The sequence below is a fragment of the Mustela nigripes genome, chromosome 18, assembly GCF_022355385.1.
Source record: "Mustela nigripes isolate SB6536 chromosome 18, MUSNIG.SB6536, whole genome shotgun sequence".
Taxonomy (NCBI): Eukaryota; Metazoa; Chordata; class Mammalia; order Carnivora; family Mustelidae; genus Mustela; species Mustela nigripes.
In genome coordinates, this window is record NC_081574.1 from 38,077,372 (window position 1) to 38,096,920 (window position 19,549).

The following is a 19,549-nucleotide window of genomic DNA, read 5'->3' on the forward strand; positions in this document are numbered from 1 at the left end:
CTGGTGTAGCAACACAATGGGGAATATGCAATCATAAAAAGTACACATCAGTGTAGAGGCTGCTGGAAAGCAGCGGGCTTGAGCAATGGAAACTTGAGCAAGGAACAAGGGCCCACTGTGAACTTGGGGCTGAGCGTAAGCAGGCTCTGGAAACAGCATGTCCCCAAACAGCCATAGGCCCTAGTTGACCAATGGGCTTCTTAGACCCAGGCACGGTTACCAAAAAAGGGAAAATTCCATTCATTCCCATACCTCCCTCATTCCGCCCTGTACCTGTACCCCTCCCCACCACTTCATGGCAGACCATCTGTCCCTCGCTGTCCTGCCCGCTGCTCCCTTGCAGTGTAGTCCATAAACTTCAATCTCCTTTGTTCTGCCTCCCGTGAATTCTCTCACCACCGGCACCACCATCCCTGACCAGCAGGGACACCCCCCCCCCCCACCATTCAAGCCTCTATAACATCACGGAGAAATACTGCGGACATGTTTTGAGAAAACAGCAAAATACAAAATTGAAAGGTAAAAGTGAAGTGTAAAATCATGTGCGTGCACAGACAAGGACGAGATGGGGAAACGCAAGAACAAAATTAGTTCCTTTGTTAAGTGGATTTATTTTTTTCTGCTTTGAAATACATTTTTTATTACAATAATATTTATACAACAAACATGAAGATAAATTAGAGTGGAATGAAACAGAAATCCCAAAGTGTCCCTCTCAGAGATGGTATTGCTCCAAAAGGTACCAGAACACAATTTCTTACAGAAGAGATAACTTTATTTGGAGCCTTAGCTACAACTAACAGACAGAAACAGCGGACAAGAACAGCCACATCTTTAACCCCCAGTAGACGGTCCTTCACAGCCACAACATGTCATGCTGTCCCACTCTGGCTGCTCTAGGCACATTCCCCATGCACTGCCTGGTCCTAGAGATCTCTGTGTTTATGACTTTTCTGAAAAAGCTGCAAGCACTTGGGAATGGCAGGCTTTGCCATGCCTAGCACAGTGCTGGGTTACCACTTAAGTTTCTTGCCAGATGAAGGCTAATTAATGCAGCCTGCTGGGTTAGACCCTGATGATCTCTTACTTTTTGCCTATTAATATATCAAATAATGTTGACATGTCTAAGTACATCCCAGAGGCATGCCTAAGGAAGCAAGCGTGTAATAGTTCCCCAGCACTACAGGAGCTCGCAAGGCACAAGCTGGAGCTCCATGTCCGATGATAAGCAGTGGAAACTGGAGGTACAAGAGTACTCTGTTCTACTGTGGTTTGATGTTGATTACATGGTTGATTTCAGAGTCATTCATGCTCCTGGAAGTCAGACGTATCCAGAAAAGAGAAGCCTGTGGATGTTGCCAACTCTGGGCTCCAGGATTATAAAACATCTTTAGGCACTCCCCTGTGCTACAAAAGAGGGCATTCAGCCTCCTGATTTGCAATAAAGTCCTCTTTCTCCATCTAGCCATCAGCTTCAGTAAATGGGGGACTTGGACAGAAACCTTTACGTCCCTTTCCTGATGGTCGGGAGCATGGAACAAATACAGCATCTGTAAGTTTCAAAAGCTAAAAGGAAAATACATCCTTAAGACTTTCCCGTGTTCCCCAGCAGCGGCTGCAGAAAGAGCCCCGCGGTTCCAAACACACAGACAATTATAAATACCCAAAGAAAGACCCTGTCCACCACCATGGCTACGTATTTCCAGTCGTCTTCTACCTGAAAGGCAAACAAAAAGTTGAAACGATTAAAAAATATATACGGAAACCTTGGGAAATGCGCTCATAAATAAACTGCTTCTTTTTCAAAGAAAACTTCCCTGGCAATTTTTAAAGCAAATATTAGTTTTATCCTGGTTAAGCCATGTTGCCTAGAGAGTTCACAGAACTTTTGTCCAAAGAGCGTGGGTATGCAAACCCTTCCACGCCTCATGCGGATGGTAACAGAGTTAGCAGGACGCACGGGGCACAAAAGACTTTTCCTGCAAAAAAAGCACTCCCGAGATAGCTCAACCTTTGCCATTGGCACTGAATATTCTGAGTTGTTGGCAAGTCTGGGAACTAGGTTGGAGGCAGGGAGTGCAGGACATGAGGAAGGATGGAGGGCCCCCTTTTCAGGCATAGGCAGCCCTCCAGCCCGCAAGAAATGCTGCTGTGGAGAGTTCATTGCATTTCTCATGTCTTTCTGATGAAGGATAGTTGAAGGCAGGCAGGGAACAGCCCCGGCCCGAGCCTCTCCCCAACCCCCCACCGCCCTAAGAGGAAACCACTACTAAAAGGACTTTACATCACCCTGGAAGGAGCCCTCCATCTTTTCCCCTACGACAGAAGCCTGATTGGGTGACAGGCGCAGGGAGGGCTTATCAGATAAAACAGCCCGCCAACAAGCCCATACAAACCCTAGATTAGAAACTCCCAGGGCAACCCTCTGGCATCCCCTCACTCCATGGGAGCTTTTATGCTATCACTTTTCTATCCCTCAATAAACCTTGCTTTGCTGCCCACCACTCTGTCTGGTCTACCTCCTCCTTCTTCAAAGCGGCACGACCAAGAACTGTGGGCAACGAGAGAGGGAAAACATTCTGTAACATTCCAGTTTCTGACCTCCATGTATTACGCCTCCAGCTTACGCTTGAGACCTAGGTCTCGGGTTGTGTCTTGACATCCCTACCTGGTGATGTTTAAATCAATAACTCTTCCCTCCATGTTATGAAGGTGTCACCATGAGAGCACAGTTCTGGGCTCACCTGTCCCAGGATGCATTCCCCACCCCCTGCTTTGTGACCCGCAGTCACGGTACCCTCCTCTGCACCAACAGGATGGACAGACTTCAGGTCTCCAGCCGTCCTTTAACTAGGAGATACAGATGCCGGCGGCTGCAGTATGAGGTCAAACCCAGACACCTGGCACAGGTTTTCAGATGCCCTCAGCTGGTCATCCTGATGATGTGGGAAACTGGCATGATTTTCTTGAGCTCTCTCTTTGGAGGATGGGGGAGGTCCTTGCTGCTATAGGTAGATTTTGGGCAACAAAAACAGAATAGGTTGCTGCTAAAAATAACCCTGAGGCTCATTCAGTCTGCACCTAAATCACTCTACAGTAGCAATCAGTGGGGCTGGAATTGCAGAGGACTCACTCCCCTCTTCCAGCACGCTCAGACTACAGGCTGATTTGCGAGCAGGTCTCCCCATTCACCCTTCCCCCCGCCACTGTTGTTTTTGTTTTTGTTTTTTAAAGATTTTATTTATTTATTTGAGAGAGAGTGAGAGAGAGACTGTCAGGGAGAAGGTCAGAGGGAGAAGCAGATCCTCATGGAACGGGGAGCCCGATGCGGGACTCGATCCTGGCATTCCCGGATCATGACCTAAGCTGAAGGCAGTTGCTTAACTAACTGAGCCACCCAGGTGCCCTCTGCCACTGTTTTTAAGAAGCACTTTCATTGGGCACCTGGAGGTGGTTTTAGCAACTGCCTTCGGCTCAGGTCATGATCCTGGAGTCCTGGGATGGAGGCCCACTTCAGGCTCCCTGCTTGTTGGGGAGCCTGCTTCTCCCTACCCTCCCTGCTCTCATGCTGTCTCTCAAATACATAAATAAAATCTTAAAATAAAAAAAAGAAAGAAAGAAAAAGAAAAACTTTCATTAACCAAGTTTGTCCTGAATGTTTACTTTAACCAGATTTCACTGGAGTTACCATTGTGGAGGTGGAGGTTTGCCATGAAGCTGTGGTTTACTTCACCCATAACTGTATAATAACCACTTGGTCTTAGAGTAATTCTCCTTACCCTCTTGGAAAGAGAACTCACATATTGCTGATCTATAAAATGCCTCTAAGCCTGCGGCAGGTGGACAGACTAGAGGGGCTATGTACCTACCTCCTTTGTTTCATTTTGGTTCTTCATGTTTTCTGCTATGAACTGAACACTATTAATTACATCTTCGACATCAGGTGAGGGCTCTGAACTCTCAGCCATCCATTCTAAAGGGTGATGGCTTAATCTTCTCTTGCTGGTGGCAAGCTCTCTTGACTTCGGACAGCGGCAACATGCCGTAGGAAGTTTGGTCTCTCTGCGATGGTCAAAGTTAACTTTGGTGGACCTACTGGAAATGCCTTTGGAGTTTTTATCAGAACTCATCTCCCTCTTCTTGTCCAGAGGTCTCCTCATCATCAGGATCTGGGGTAACAGCTGGAGGAAAACCATCTTCACCCACTTGGGCATGGTGTGTGTTGTTGGGGTGCGAAAATGTATGTTCAACACGAACACGGTCACCGCAATGGACAGGGTGACAAAGATCATGGTGAACAGCAGGTATTCACCCACCAGTGGGATCACGAGAGACGTGGACGGGATGGTTTCCGTGATTACGAGCAAGAACACAGTCAGAGAAAGCAGAACTGAAATACAAAGTGTCACCTTCTCACCACAATCAGAAGGAAGGTAAAAGACCAGCACAGTTAGAAATGAAATAAAGAGACAGGGGATGATCAAATTAATGGTATAAAACATTGGCAATCTTCTAATGTAAAAAGAATAGGTTATATCTGTGTATATCTCCTCACAACAGTTGTATTTTATGTCATGCTTGTAACCAGAAGCATCAATAATTTCCCATTCACTGTTTTCCCAAAAATCATTCATATCCACTTTAGATCCAATGATTAGAAGATCAATTTCCGCTTTGTCATATGTCCAGGAACCAAATTTCAGAGAACAATTTTGATGATCAAAAGGGAAAAAAGTGATATCCATAGGACAGGAACTCTTGAAAATAGCTGGTGGGGTCCAGGTTATCATGCCATCATATTTAAGGAGAGCTTTTGTCTTGCCTTCAACTTGAAAATCACCAACAGCACTGCAAAGTAAACCAGACACCATTAGTAACACTCCCTTTGCTGTACCAAAGGCAACTTCGGAAAGAGACTACTTCTGTCAGAAGCCCATACTTGTTGTAGAGAACAATGTCTGGCTTCCAGATCTTATCCGCAGGAACACGTAGAGTCTCAATGCCATCATATTCCATTGGGTTCCAGCGCAATTTATAATCATTCCAGATCTAAAGGTAGTAGAAGTCAATTGAATAAAAAATTCTTAGTAACCTTCTTCCAGTGTTAATTCTATATTGGTTTAGCAGGGATTTTGGAAAAAGTATGTTCTAATTTAAAGGGTACATTGGAGGGCACTTAGCTGGCTCAGTCAGTAAAGCATGCAACTCTTGATCTCAAGGTCATGAGGTCAAGCCCCACACAGACCATGGAACCTATTTTAAAAAATAAATAAAGAGTACGTTGGTTTTTCTTTTTTCCTTTTTCTTTCTTTTTTTTTTTCTTTTTTTTGGGGGGGGGGTGGGGGGCCGGTTGAGAGGAAGAGAACAAGCAGGGGGAGGGGCAGAGAAAGAAGCAGACTCGCCACTGAACACGGAACCATGCGAATTCCATCACAGGACCCTGGGATTATGACCTGAGCCAAAGGCAGACATTTAACCAACTGAGCCATCCAGGCACCCAAGAATACATTGGTTTCTATCAAAAGTTGAGAGGGTAAATCCGTGTGGAATAGAGGGCTACATAGCTGAGCTGATTTTGACAAATATAACTTAGATAATTAACTATTGATTATTAATTAGCTAGCCAAGTTTAAAAACTCAACTTGTATGTTCCATAGACTATATTCACACTGGAGTAGCAACTCATTTCTAATATTAAAAAGATAGTTCAAGTGTACAATGATGAACTTATTACAAAGTCTGTGTAAAAGATTAAGACAAGAGGGAAGCATGAGATGGTATAACTGATAAAACCAGCTGGTGCTCTCATACTCAGTTCCTGACTTCCTAGGTCTGGCTCAGCAGGACCAAAGGTGGGCAAGCAACTGACTCTGGGGCTCAAGTTACAGATAGAAATAGGATACCTGAGGGCAGAAACCAGAAGGGAGAAGTCTCTATGTCCCGGAGAACTTTATCACTATGTTTCTGCACCTGTGAAGTTTACATCAAGCAGCTGTGACCAGAGCTGAACTTTAGGCTTTGGTGACAGATAATATTTTACGCTCTGTTATAAGTTGGAGATGGAAAGAGGGAATGCTAGCAGAGTTTATCCATTAGACATTGTTAGGCTGGTGCATAAGTAAGACACATCTAAGGGAAGGACACATACGTGACGTAGCCACAGATTGGTTTCCATGATCTGGTTGACTTCATCCTGGGAAAAAGAAACAGTATTTTTTAGCCTTAAATGTACTTGCTAATACAGGGGGATCGTAGAACAAGAATTACAACAAAGGAGAGCCAAATCTGAGTTATTCATACTAATGGAGGAAGAAAAAAAAAAGGACTAAAAAAGCAACTTGTAAAATATAACCAGAAATATATTTTCACATCTGGTCCTAACCCTGTTGACTTTGAGAGAAAATGTGGCTTAAAACTGTCTTTCAAATCTGATTTAAGTCTCACGTCTTCTATGAAAACTTTTTTTTTCTTAAAGATTTTATTTATTTATTTGAAAGAGTGTGAGAGAGAGCATGAACAGGGGAAAGGAGCAGAGGGAGAGGGAGGAGACCCTCTGCTGAGCAAGGACGTTGACTCCAGGTTCTATCCCAATCCCAGGAACCCGAGATCATGACTTGAGCTAAAAGCAGAAGCTTAACCAACTGAGCCACCCAAGTGCCCCAGTTGGTAAGCTTGGGGAATGCACTGTGGGCCACTGGGAACACCCAATAGCTTCCAAGCTGTTGTGTTGTAAGGTTGATGAAAGTTCTGGATATGTTTTCTGTGGTTTTCCCACTGAAGGCTGTTAGCTGCTTATGAACACATTATATTTGGGATATTGACCTGAACTGTTTTCTTTCAGATAGCTCCATGACTCTCTTCAGACCATTTAGTTACCAGCTTAAACTATCTCCTCAGAGAAGCCTTCTTTGACCATGCTGTCTAAAACAGATATGTGTGCACACATGTGTAAGTATGTGTCCATCCCTCTCTATTTTTCTTCATGGGATTTATAACTGTTATTGATGTTTTTGTCTCCCCAATTAACCGTTTAGACACATGAAGGTAGGGAATTTTTCCATCCTGTTTACTGCTGCAGTCCTAGCATTTATAGAGCACATAGTAGGTACTCAATAAATATATGAACAATGAATGATTGAAGCAATCAGCATGGCTTGGAAAAGAATTGGGATGTGTTGCTGCGGAGGGGTAGTCCCAGCTGGAAAACTCCATGGTGAGCTGAGGCTGACATTTCAAGGGGCAATTGGGCTCAGGACTCAGAGCCTAGAGAGTGCTGAGCACAGCTGAGGTTGGTAGGTTTTCAAGGACTGGGGGTGAAGATGGTAAAAACGATGAATCAGGTTCTGATACTTATCACCGTCTGCAGTAATTCCCCTCCCCTCCCACTGCCCTTCTCTTCCTCCCTTCATGGAATCATAAATCTTTACAAGCTGCAGAGATCAGAAAGGCTTCACAAGGAGCGCTTGGGTGGCTCATCAGTTAAGCAGCTGCCTTAGCTCAGGTTATGATCCTGGGGTCCTGGCACTGGGATCGAGCCCCATGTCCAGCTGCCTGCTCAGAAGGGAGTCTGCTTCTCTCTCTCCTTATGCTTCTCCCCCTGCTCCTTCTCTCTCTTTAATAAATAAATAAAATCTTAAAAAAAAAAAAAAGAAAAGAAAAAGAAAGGTTTCACAAAAGAGGTGAGACTTAAATCAGATTTGAAAGACAGTTTTAAGCCACATTTTCTCTCAAAGTCAACATAGTTTGAGCTCTCTCTCAAATAAATAAATAAAATCTTTTTAAAAAATAAAAACAACTTACAAACCTTGCTTTACAAGATACATGGACACCCTCAGAATAAATGAATTCAACTGTGTTTGACAGAGCTGTGGCCAGGACTCAGGCCCCCAATCTGCTGTTTTTCACTAAGCTGCTCTCTAGTTCACTACTGCCCCTGCCAAGCTTCCTTCTTCAAATGGGTTTGTATTAAGTCATGGTAAGCCGCAGGGTTTTAAAAGTTCAACAAAGGAGTTACATTTATGGTTTCCTACTAGCCAGGAAAAGCAAAAACAAAAAAACAAAAAACAAAACCAACCAACCAACCAAACAAACCAAAAAAAGGTTATACTTATCCATTGGCCAAGCAGTCCATGACTTTATAATTACCCAAGCCTAAAGCTGGTGCCTTCTGCTTAAGAAAAGTTCATGTTGTGCCCTATAGATTCTAGCAGAACCATGTCAATAAATCCACTGGCTTCCAATCAGGAATGGACTAACTATGAAGTCTAGAAAGGTCTCAGAGGTACATGTCATAAGTATCTTCCAAGGACTGCGTCTTCACTGTACACTAGTATACTGTGTTGATAGAACTAGTGTACACTGTGAACTGGTACACTGTGTTCAGATCATTCACATCCGTTGGCAATATCATCCTGACAATATCCCCTTCTGCCCTCCAACACGTCCACAAGCTGGTGAGGCACCATGTGGTGTGGACATCGTCAGGGGTGTCATCCAACTTTATGGATCAGAACTTGTTCTGACAAGTCTTATTTTCCAGCCAACTCCAAACCACACCAATGGTCATGGGCGCTGCCATCAGTCAGCACAGCTGGAGAAGGCCAGAGACCCACCAGTCCACATTCCTGGGACCATTGCCCTGTATCTCCTTCTTGGGAAAATAAATTAGTTGACACCCAGCCTGCCTCAAAGGATTAGAGTTACAATTTCAAATTGAGTAGCTTTTGGAGCACCAGAGAATGAGATGAGAAAGGCCAGGTGGACTACACTTTGAAGGCCTTTAAGTTAGTCATTTCAGATATAGGAAGCCATAAAAACACTAGACAGGGGCTTTGTCTTAAATTCTATTGGGGGGACAGCAGATATGCTCTTACACTGAAAGATCATCCACCCAGAAAACTTTGTGGCCAGAGTCATTCTGTAAGGCAGCAAAAACACTTCTGGGTAGAGCAGCAAAAGACTTAGAGAGTCTGAGAAGGGAATTGTTGGTTGGGCAGCCTGGCTGTACTGCATCAAAGAGCCCCCTCAGGGCTCACCATCACTCAAGGACAATAATGTATGGTCCACAGGGACTTCTCGTACCCCACCTGAGAACAGGTGGCTTCTATAGGAATGGCTACATTAATATCCAACAAAGTAGACTTCAGAAAAAAACAATTACTATAGACAAAGAGGGACATTATATAATGCTAGAAGGGTCAATTCACCAGGAAGACATAATGATCCTAACTGTATACACACCAAAACAATAGTCTTCAATGACATGAAACAAAAATTGATAAAGCTGAAAGAAGGAACAAACCCCCATTATAGTTGGAGACTTCAACACCACCTCCCTCAGCAACCAATAAAACCACTAGACAGAAAATCAGCAAAAACAGAGATCTGGAGAACATAATCAATCAACAGCCTCTGACTGACATATATAGAACACTTACTCAAAACAGCAGAATACCCATATTTTTCAAGTATGCATGGACTATTAACCAAGATAATAAACCATATTTTTATCATGAGCCATAAAATAAACCTCATAAAATTTAAAAGAATTGAAAATGTACAGTGTGAAAAAAAAAGAAAATGTACAGTGTGTTTTTTACCATAATGGAATCCAACTAGAAATCAATAACAAAAGATAACAAGAAAATCTCTAAACCCACAGGAACTAAACAATACTCTTCTAAATAATCCATGGGTCAAAGAGGATGTCTCAAAGGAGATTTTTTAAAAGATTTTATTTATTTGCTTATTTAAAAGAGAGAGAGAACACATGCTTGCACATGAGCAGGAGGAGGGGCAGGGGGAGAGGAAGAAAGAGAATCCAAAGCAGACTCTGCACTGAGCACAGAGCCCTATGCAGCATTTGATCTTACAACCCTGAAATCATGACTTGAACCGAAATCAAGAGTCAGATGCTTAACTGACTGAGCCATCCAGGTGTCCCTCAAAGAAGATTTTAAAAAATACATAGAACTGAATGAAAATGAAAACATAAAATATCAGAACATGAAGGACATAGCTTTAAAACAGTGCTGAAAATAAAATTATAACATTATATACTTATATTATAAATAAAGAAAGCCCTCAAGTGAATAATCCAAGTTTGTACTTCAAGAATTAGGGGGGAAAAGCACAAAATGAACCCAAAGCAAGCTTAAGGAAGGAAAAATAAAGATAAGGATAGAAATTATGGGGCACCTGGCTGGCTCAGTCATTGGAGCATGCAACTCTTGAGATCTTGCAAGTTGTGAGTTTGAGCCCCACATTGGATGTAGAGATTACTTAAATAAAAAATAATAAATTTTTTAAACAGAGTAGATATCAATAAAATTGAAAAGGAAAACAATAAGGAAAAATCAGTGAAATAAAAGCTGATTCTATTGGGAAAATAAACAACAAAATTGATGAACCTCTTACATGATTGGCATAAATAAAATCAAGGACACAACTCACCAACATCAGAAATGAAATAGGAACACTACAGATCCTGTAACCATTAAAAAGAATAGACAATATTATAAACAACTTTATCATACACCCCAAAATTTAAAAGAAGTGGATTAAAACCTCAAGAGCCACAAATTACCTGAATTCAAAGAAGATGAAGTTGACAGTCTGAATAGCCTATAGCCATTTTAAAAAATTGGATTTATAGTTAAAAACTCCTGGAAAAGAAGTCTCTAGATATAGTAAGTTCCCCTTGAGAATTCCAGCAACTATGTAAAGAAGAAGTATTATCAATTCCATATGATCTCTTCCAGAACATAGAAGAAGATGGATCAATTCCAAATATTTTTTTATGAAGTATTATCCTGACACAAAACCCAAAGACAGTACAAAAAAAGAAAATTATAGATCAATATCTGTTGTGAACCCATCAATAAAGTAGTAGAAAACTGAGTCCAACAATATATAAAAAGTTATACATCATGACTAATGAGATGTAAGAATGGTTCAACATTCAAAAATCAATCAATATAATTTACCATATCAACAAGGTAATGAAGAAAATTGATATGTCATATCAATTGATGCAAACAAAAGCATTTAACAAAAGCTCAACATCAACTCATGATAAAAACTCTCTGAAAACTGGGAATAGAGGAGAACTTCTTCAACTTGATGAAAAGCTCTATAAAATGCTTACAGCTGGGGCACCTGGGTGACTCAGTGGGTTAAAGCCTCTGTCTTCGGCTCACGTCACGATCTCAGGGTCCTGGATTCGAGCCCCACATTGGGGGGGGGGTCTCTGCTCAGTGGGGAGCCTGCTGCCTCCTCTCTCTCTGCCTGCCTCTCTGCCTACTTGTGATCTCTCTCTGTCAAATAAGTGAATAAAATATTATTAAAAAATGCTTACAGCTATCATTATACTAAACGGTGAAGGACTGAATACCTTCTCCTTAAGATTGAGAACAAGGCAAAGATGTCCACTCTCACCACTCTTATTCAACACAGTACTGGGAATTCTAGTCAATGTAATACTGCAAGAAAAAGGGTGGGGGGAGGACAGATTGAAAAGAAAGAAATAAAATTATCTCTATTTGCACATGACATGGTTGCCTACATAGGAAAATCCATGGAATCTATAAAAATACTGAAACTAAGAAGTGAGTTCAGCAAGATCTCAGGATAACAAGATCAACATACAAAAATCAATTCAATTTCCACATACTAACAATGAACATGAAGAAACCAAAATTAAAAGCACATTATTTTCAATTGCTTCAAATAATACAAAATACCTACATCTACACATAATCCTGCATGAATGGGATCTGTATGCTGAAAATTACAAAATGCTATGAAGAAAGAGCCAAATGAATGGAGAACTATCTTGCATTCATGGGTTGGAAGACTCAACAACAGTAAAAATGTCACTTCTCCCTAAATTAATCTATAGATGTAATGCGATTCCTTTCAAAATCCCAGCAGGGTTTTTTGTATATATAAGCAGCTTATTTTAAGACTTAGACCCCAGAATAACTAATATGATTGTGGCAAAGGAGAATAAGGTGACATGAATCACTCTGGCCAATATTAAGACTTGCTGAGCGCCTGAGCGGCTTATCTGGTTAATGTCCACCATCGGCTCAGGTCATGATCTCATGGTCCTGGGATCAAGCCCTCCATCAGCCTCCCTGCTCAGTGGGGAGTCTAACTCCCCTCTCCCTCTGCCCCTTTCCCTGCTCCTACTCTCTCTCTAATAAATAAATAAAATCTTTTAAAATTAAAAAAAAAAAAAAAGACAATACAGCTACAGTAATCAAGATTGGGTGGTAGTGGTGGAAGGTTAGTCACATAGATCAATGGAATGGAGCAGAGGACCCTGCAATAGACCCACACAAATACACTCAACTGATTTTTCACAAAAATGCACAGTCAGCTCAACGGGGAAAGGGATAGACTTTTCAACAGATGATACTGGAGAACCCACCCCACCCCCACCAAACAGACCAAGCCTCACATTTTATACAAAATTTTTTTTTTTTTAAAACTCAAAATGGATCACAGTCTTGAATGAGAAACATAAATAAAACTTTAAGGAAAAAAAAAAAGAAAATCTCTGGGACCTGCAATAAGACAAAGACTTAGGCTTAACACCAAAAGCAAAAAAACATAAAAGGAAAAATTGATAAATTGGACCTCATAAAAATGGAAAAGTTTGAGTGAAAGCCCACATGAAAAAGATGAAAAAAGAAGCTACAAACTAGGGTAAAATATAGCTGGCTCTTGAATACACAGGTTTGAACTGTGTAGGTCCATTTATATGTAGAATTTTTAGGACATGGTGCTATAAATGTATTTTCTCTTTCTTATGATTTAATAACATTTTATTTTTTCTTCCTTTATTGTAAGAATACAGACTATAACACATGTAACATATAAAATATGTGTTAAATAAGTGTTTATGTAACCAGTAAGGCTTTAGGCCAATACTAGACTATTAGTAGTTAGGTTTTGGAGAAGTCAAAAATTATTTGAAGAATTCTGACTATGGTAGGGGCAGGTGTCTCTAACCCCTGCATTACTCAAAGGTCAACTGTATACGCAAAGCATTTATCTGGCAAAGCATTAGTACCTAGAATATAGCAAGAACTCTCAACACTGAAGAGTTAAAAAAAAAAAAAAAAAAAAAAAGCCAATTAGAAAATGAGCAAAAACCATGAACAAACATTTCACCAAAGAAGATATACAGATAGCAAATAAGCACATGGAAAACTGTTCTATATCATTAGTCATTAGGAAAATGCATATTAAAACTACAATGAAAAAAAAACTACAATGAAATATCATTATATACTTATTAGAATGGCTAAAATTTAAAAAAAAACAGTGATAACACCAAATACTGGTGAAGTTGTGGATAAACTGGATCACTTATTATTGCTGGTAGGAATGTAAAAGGATAGAGCCACTCTGGACAGCATTTTGGCAGTTTCTTAAAAAACTAAACATGCAACTACCATATGGCCCAGTAATTGCACACCTGGGGGTTTATCCCAGAGAAATAAAGATTTACATTCACACAAAAACCTAGACCCAAAAGTTCATAGCACTTGTGTAATAGAATGAAACTGGAATCAACCCAAATGTTCTTCAGCCAATGAAAAGTAAAATGAATTGCAATGCAAATATACCCACGAAATACTACTCTGTACCAAGAAGAAATGAACTATTGATATAATTAACAACTGGGATGAGTATCCAGAAAATTATACTGAGTGCAAAAACCGATCCCACAAGATTACATACTATATTATTCCATTTTATATAAGTTTCTCAAAATGACAAAATTCTAGAAATGGAAGACATATTAGTGGTTGCCCCTGGGAAAACTGGGTGAAGTGTACAAGGGATCTTTCTATTATTTCTTACAACTGCATATGAATCTATAATATTATTTCAGTAAATAAAATTCAACTCAAAAAATAAATTTCCCAAGTCTCCCTCACAGCTAGAGGTTGCCCATGAGATAGGAAGCCAAGGATGTTAGTAGGACTTCTAACAAAGCTCCTCAAGGAAGTCACAGATGTCTATTATCATGGTCTGTGTGATTGGCATCCCCTGGATGTTGTGCAGTGCCTAACCTGAACAACCGAACACAGTGGTACAGTCACTAACACCATGAATCCACCTGGTGTTAACCTTCTAAACTTGTTTTATTAAGGCTGTGCTATTTTTTAAAATCTCTGAGAGCAGCCAAATGCAAATGTCAAAATCTGTATTCTTCTGTCCCCACCCACCATCCTCAGAACAATGACCTGAAAGAGTATATCAACCAGGAATTTGAAGTGATGCTGTGCAGTGAAATAGACTAACTTTAGGTGAAACTTACTTTACAACAATCCCTCCACAGCAAATTATGGCTCCCAGCCCAGTAGGAGGCCAGTAACCAGTACAACACTATTTGGGGGTAGAGAGGACCAGGATAGGTACCAAATAAATATTTTTTAAAGGCATGACTGGGTCCATCTAAGCAAAACAAAACATGTGACTTTTTTTTAATACCAATACGTACCAGTATATACATACTTCCAACTTGGGCCAGAAGCCAGAGGACCAGGCCAGGGTCAGCCTCATACACCGGGAAGCATGGACTGGAGAAATATCATGGGCCCTGACCTCACATCTGTAATTAAAGTCTTTCCCCAGTGAACCTTGAGAACCTTGGGAACCATCACTGTTTCCCAAGGGGCGAAGTCCTTATCCATAGACTGGGACCGATGAAAGGGGCTCCCTTTGCAGTGCACTGCTATCTCTCTGGATACGCTTTATCCTCACCCCCTACATCCTGAGCCTGCCTATTCCTGGAATTTGGTCCAAGCCAGCTCAGCCCTGTCCCATGACTTGGGGCTAGAACCCTGCTCTATGTTGTAATATCAGGGCACGCTACCTCCTCTCCTGCCAACGAGGACATGAAGATTATTCAAAAAGAACTGCAGTCCTACTTTCCCTTGAACTCAGGAGCCATAAATTAAAGTAAGAACTCCAAATTCCCATCTGTTTCTTTTTTTTTTTTCCCCAGGGCTCGATGGAACTCTATATTAAAGAAGGTGATTTATTCTTTCCTTTCTTGCATAATGTAGAAGACTTAGAGCCATTCTTTTTCTATGGAGTGAAAAGAACATGAGCTTTGGAGTCGGGATGGGCTTGATTAAGACCCCAGTTCCAGGGGCACCTGGGTGGCTCAGTGGGTTAAGCCACTGCCTTCAGCTCAGGTCATGATCTCAGGGTCTTGGGATCGAGTCCCGCATCGGGCTCTCTGCTCAGCAGGGAGCCTGCTTCCCTTCCACTCTCTCTGCCTGCCTCTCCTTGTGATTTCTCTCTGTCAAATAAATAAATAAAATCTTTAAAAAAAAAAAAAAGACCCCAGTTCCACCAGGTTATAGTCCTATGACCTTAAGAAGGTTGCTTACCTGAGCTTCCCTCCAGCTGTAAAATGCAGCTGAAAGCAACTAAATGTAGACACAGTGACTGGTGCCTAATAGATGCACAGTGAAGTTAGCTCCCTCTGTATTCTCCCTTCAACCTCCCTTTCCCCTCTTTGTTTCATCAACTCCCTCTTAAAGCACTTCTGGAAAGACACTGCCTTGATGTGAGTAATTACGGCTTCAATGGGAAAGGGTCTTCTTCCCAACCGGAGGGCTTTGAAGACCCAGCATTCATGCAAATGTGTGTTTGTTCATATTTTTAAATTTTCTATATTTACCACATGCAATAACTGGGACAAGGTCGAGAATTGCTTGGCTGCCCCACCTCCACCCCTGGCAGAGTCAGGGTTCCTCCGGGAACCAGTGGTGAATTGGTGGCACTTACCACATTGGCCAGTTGTGTGATGGCCACTTCAAAATGCACCGTGACGGGATCAGAAACGTTTTCTACAGGCCTGATGAACTGGTTATAATGAGAAAACAGTTTGTGGAAGAGTCTCTCTTCAGAGGCACAGGCGGCAGAACCTGCATGGCCAAGCAGACAGAGGGGTTAGAGAAGCAGAGAGGGTGCTCACAGATGAAGGGTGCTGGCAGCTTCCATCACCAGGTGACACGGGCAGTGGGGTGTCTAAGCCAACGGAGCCCTCCCGCCCCTGCATTCTGTCCACCCACACAGACAGCCCCTGGAGCCCATTGTACCCTGCCTCTCTGAGCCTCAGTTGGTCTCCTCGGCCCTGAAGACGAAAAGAGTAATGCCCAGAACTGGTGTGATATCAAAAAAAAAAAAAATATTGGCAAGAGCACTTTAAAAGTGTAATGCACACGTGTAAAGGGGTAACATGAACTCCAGTTTTTGCTTATGTCATTGAGGATAGCTCATGACCTCTCGGATCTGGTTATTAAGGAAGAGTCCTGCCCTTTCCTGTCAAAATGCTGATCCAACTACCTGTTTCTACAGTCAGTAAGGTGCTTAGCTGGGAAACCACCAAGCAAACTGAAATAACTAGTGCAAGGTCTCTGAGGCAAACTTATTTAAATAGTTTTTAAAGAATCCAAAATTAGGAATGCCTGGGTGGCTCAGTTATTAAGTGTCTGCCTTCAGCTTAGGTAGTGATCCCAGAGTGCTGGGATCGAGCCCCGCGTTGGGCTCCCTGCTCAGTGGGGAGCCTGCTTCTCTCTCTCCCATTCCCCCCCGCTTGTTTTCTGTCAAATAAATAAATAAAATTTTTAAAAAAAGAAAAGATTTCAGGGACGCCTGGGTGGCTCAGTGGGTTGAGCAGCTGCCTTCGGCTCAGGTCATGATCCCAGCGTCCTGGGATCGAGTCCCACATTGGGCTCCCTGCTCGGCAGGGAGTCTGCTTCTCCTCTGCCTCTGCCTGCCACTCTGTCTGCTTGTGCTCACTCTCGCTCCTCTCTCTCTCTGACAAATAAATAAAATCTTTAAAAAAAATTTTTTTTTAAAGAATCCAAAATTAGTTCTTAAATAATAGGATTTTAGTCACTAAATTTTAAGTAGTCTAATGTGTATGTATTTTCCCAAGAATGCATTAAAACTGGGTTACTTGCCTTCATTTGAAATAATCCATTTCATTAATACCCCTCTATATTTTCCCTTATAGAAGCCAAGTTTGACATCTGAAATACTGTTCTACAAATTTCCCAGAGGGATTTACACCTTGAAAGAAAGAAAATTAAAGGGACTGAAAATTTCTTCCGCAAAAATGAACAAAAGGATAGCTGTTGTATGACTAAATAAAGAGAGTCATTTGACAAATGCAGTGGGAAACACTGAAACTCTGGGCTTTCAGCAAGAAAGAACAAATTTAAATGTAAAATAGCACCCTTGCTACCATAATCAATAATGGTAGAAATTTTCTACATGAAACAGACAAGAAACAATTCACTCCATTACCCCATTACCCACCCCCCCAGACCCTGTAGAGAAGCCTTCATGAGTCTTGAAGAGCAAGCAAGCTCCAGCCACCAGCACGTGGAAATGTGGTTTTCTTTAACAGAATAGCAGCTATTTCCAAGGCTTAACTTTTAAAATGAATAATCTTACTCTTAGGACTCATTTCCAGCACAGTACTATGACATGCTTCCCCAAAAAATGATGATGACCTTCGAAATGGAAGGGTTCATGGACTAAGTCATAGTATCAGCTAACAAATCACATTTTTAAAATATATATTAAATACAAATACAAATAAATCAGTCAAATATACCTATAGCAGAGATGGATAGAAAGCTGCATCATTATTATCACCATATTTTTAGTGGGACAATAAATAAGGTATGGTTTACAATGCTTCATTGTCCTCCCCACCCCAGCCCCTAAACCTCACGTTACATGTTAAACCTACCCAGTAAGAAATAGATTAATTAGCAGTTATAACTGTAGTCCTTCCTCTGCAGCCCCTGTACATGTTCGCTCATAAAATATCTCATCTCTGCTCCGTCAAGCACAGCTAGAAAAGAAGAGCAAAGGCATGTAGCTGAAAAGAGAATATGAGATAAAGCAGAAATAAAACCTACCTTTCAAGCAAGGCATGAAGACACAGAACCAGAGACACAAACCAAAGGGAAGAGGTGCCTGTCCCTGGCTGGTCAGCATGATTAAAACACACTTTGATCTCTTTTTCTAGTCAAAGGATTGTGGAAAACAGAGAGCTATCAGACAGCCACACGCATCAGACCTTTAAATCATCAGAGTCCCACTGCAATCCACGTGTGTCTTCTGTGAAATAAAAACATTCCCAAATGCAACACGGATGTTCCCAGGATCAGAGCCTAAGGCCAACAAAAGGGCAAATAAAAAGGATTCAACCAGATGTCAGATGAGTCATCACTTTCCTGTCACCCCAGATCCCTTTTCGTGCAAGAACAGTGAAGAGCAGCAGTGAGGGAACGCCGGGCAGGCAGGACCGAGGGAGGACGGGAAACACTGTCAGGCTTCGAGCTTTTCGTTGCACAGTCTGGGCAGTCATCCTTGGGGATGGGGGGCAGAAACACCCTTTGACTGAGCCCCAAGTCCAGGGAAAGCAGGTGCTGGGTCCCAGACAGTGTGTCCTGATTCACTGAGTTCTCTGGTTAATCAAGGCTTAGAAAACTTTCTACAATAGAACTTTCCTTTCCTGTGTTAATACGTGCGGCTTCGAGCAGCGCTCACCTGGTTTCGTCTGACTCCAGGGCTTCTGGTGTCTTGTCTTTCTGCGCTCAGCAATCACCATCCAGGACCAGAGATTAGGTGTCTGAGAACCAGAGGGATGTACTGAACATGGGATGCCACCTGGACAGCCCTATGCTTATTGAAGCATCCTTGCCATCCACTGGCTTTGTCACAAGTTTCTTCTTGCCTCTAGTAGTGTCGATAGGGCTTCTGATGAACTGGGCCTTCTGGTCAGATTTTGGTGTTGGTTAAAGAGGAGGCAAATCCACAACAAAATGGGAAAGCAACCTGCAGAACGGGAGAAAATATTTGCAACCCCCTGTCTGAGAAGGAGTGAATATCCAAAATACATAAGGAACTCATAAAACACAGTATCAAACCCAATTAAAAAGTGGGAAACAACTTAAATAGACATTTTTCCAAAGAAAACATACGAATGTCCAACAGGTATACAAAAAGGATCTCCAAGTCCCCGATCAGCAGGGAATGCAAATCAACCATCGTAAGATCTTACCTCCCACCTGTTAGGATGATTACTGCCAAAAAGACCAGAGATAAAAAGTGTTGGTGAGGTTGTGGAGAAAAGGAAATCGGGGGGCACCTGGGTGGCTCAGTGGGTTGGGCCGCTGCCTCCGGCTCAGGTCATGATCTCAGGGGGGTCCTGGGATCGAGTCCCGCGTCGGGCTTTCTGCTCATCGGGGAGCCTGCTTCCCTCTCTCTCTCTCTGGCTGCCTCTCTGTCTACTTGTGATTTCTCTCTGTCAAATTAATAAATTAAAAAATCTTTAAAAAAAAAAAAAAGAAAGAAAAAGAAAAGGAAATCGGTGCAGCTGCTGTGGAAAACAGTATGGGGTCCTTAAAAATTTTGAAAAAGAAACTACCAGGACTGTGAAACCACCATTCACTTGCCTCACACCTTTGCAGCCACCAATCTTACCTCACACTCAAAA

The 19,549-nt window shown here is 41.9% G+C and overlaps 1 protein-coding gene across 1 annotated transcript; it reads right to left on the minus strand.

Annotated features, from left to right (window-relative positions):
* Positions 1 to 609: 609 nt before the first annotated feature.
* Positions 610 to 18,045, minus strand: CHRNA6 (cholinergic receptor nicotinic alpha 6 subunit). The gene is made up of 6 exons (XM_059384018.1): positions 17,967 to 18,045; positions 15,817 to 15,956; positions 6,149 to 6,193; positions 4,940 to 5,049; positions 3,866 to 4,848; positions 610 to 1,713 (listed from the first exon to the last, which is right to left on the minus strand). The coding sequence occupies exons 1-6, from the start codon at positions 18,043 to 18,045 to the stop codon at positions 1,586 to 1,588; spliced, it is 1,485 nt and encodes a 494-aa protein (XP_059240001.1). The 3' UTR covers positions 610 to 1,585.
* Positions 18,046 to 19,549: the final 1,504 nt, after the last annotated feature.

Bases quoted from the DNA above. Each gene is read 5' to 3' on its own strand.
- CHRNA6 (XM_059384018.1), bottom strand. From the start codon at position 18,045: ATGCTGACCAGCCAGGGACAGGCACCTCTTCCCTTTGGTTTGTGTCTC. The intron at 6,194-15,816 runs GTAAGTGCCACC...TCTTTTTCCCAG, and splicing joins TCACACAACTGGCCAATGTG to GATGAAGTCAACCAGATCAT. The intron at 5,050-6,148 runs GTATGTGTCCTT...TACTACCTTTAG, and splicing joins CCAATCTGTGGCTACGTCAC to ATCTGGAATGATTATAAATT.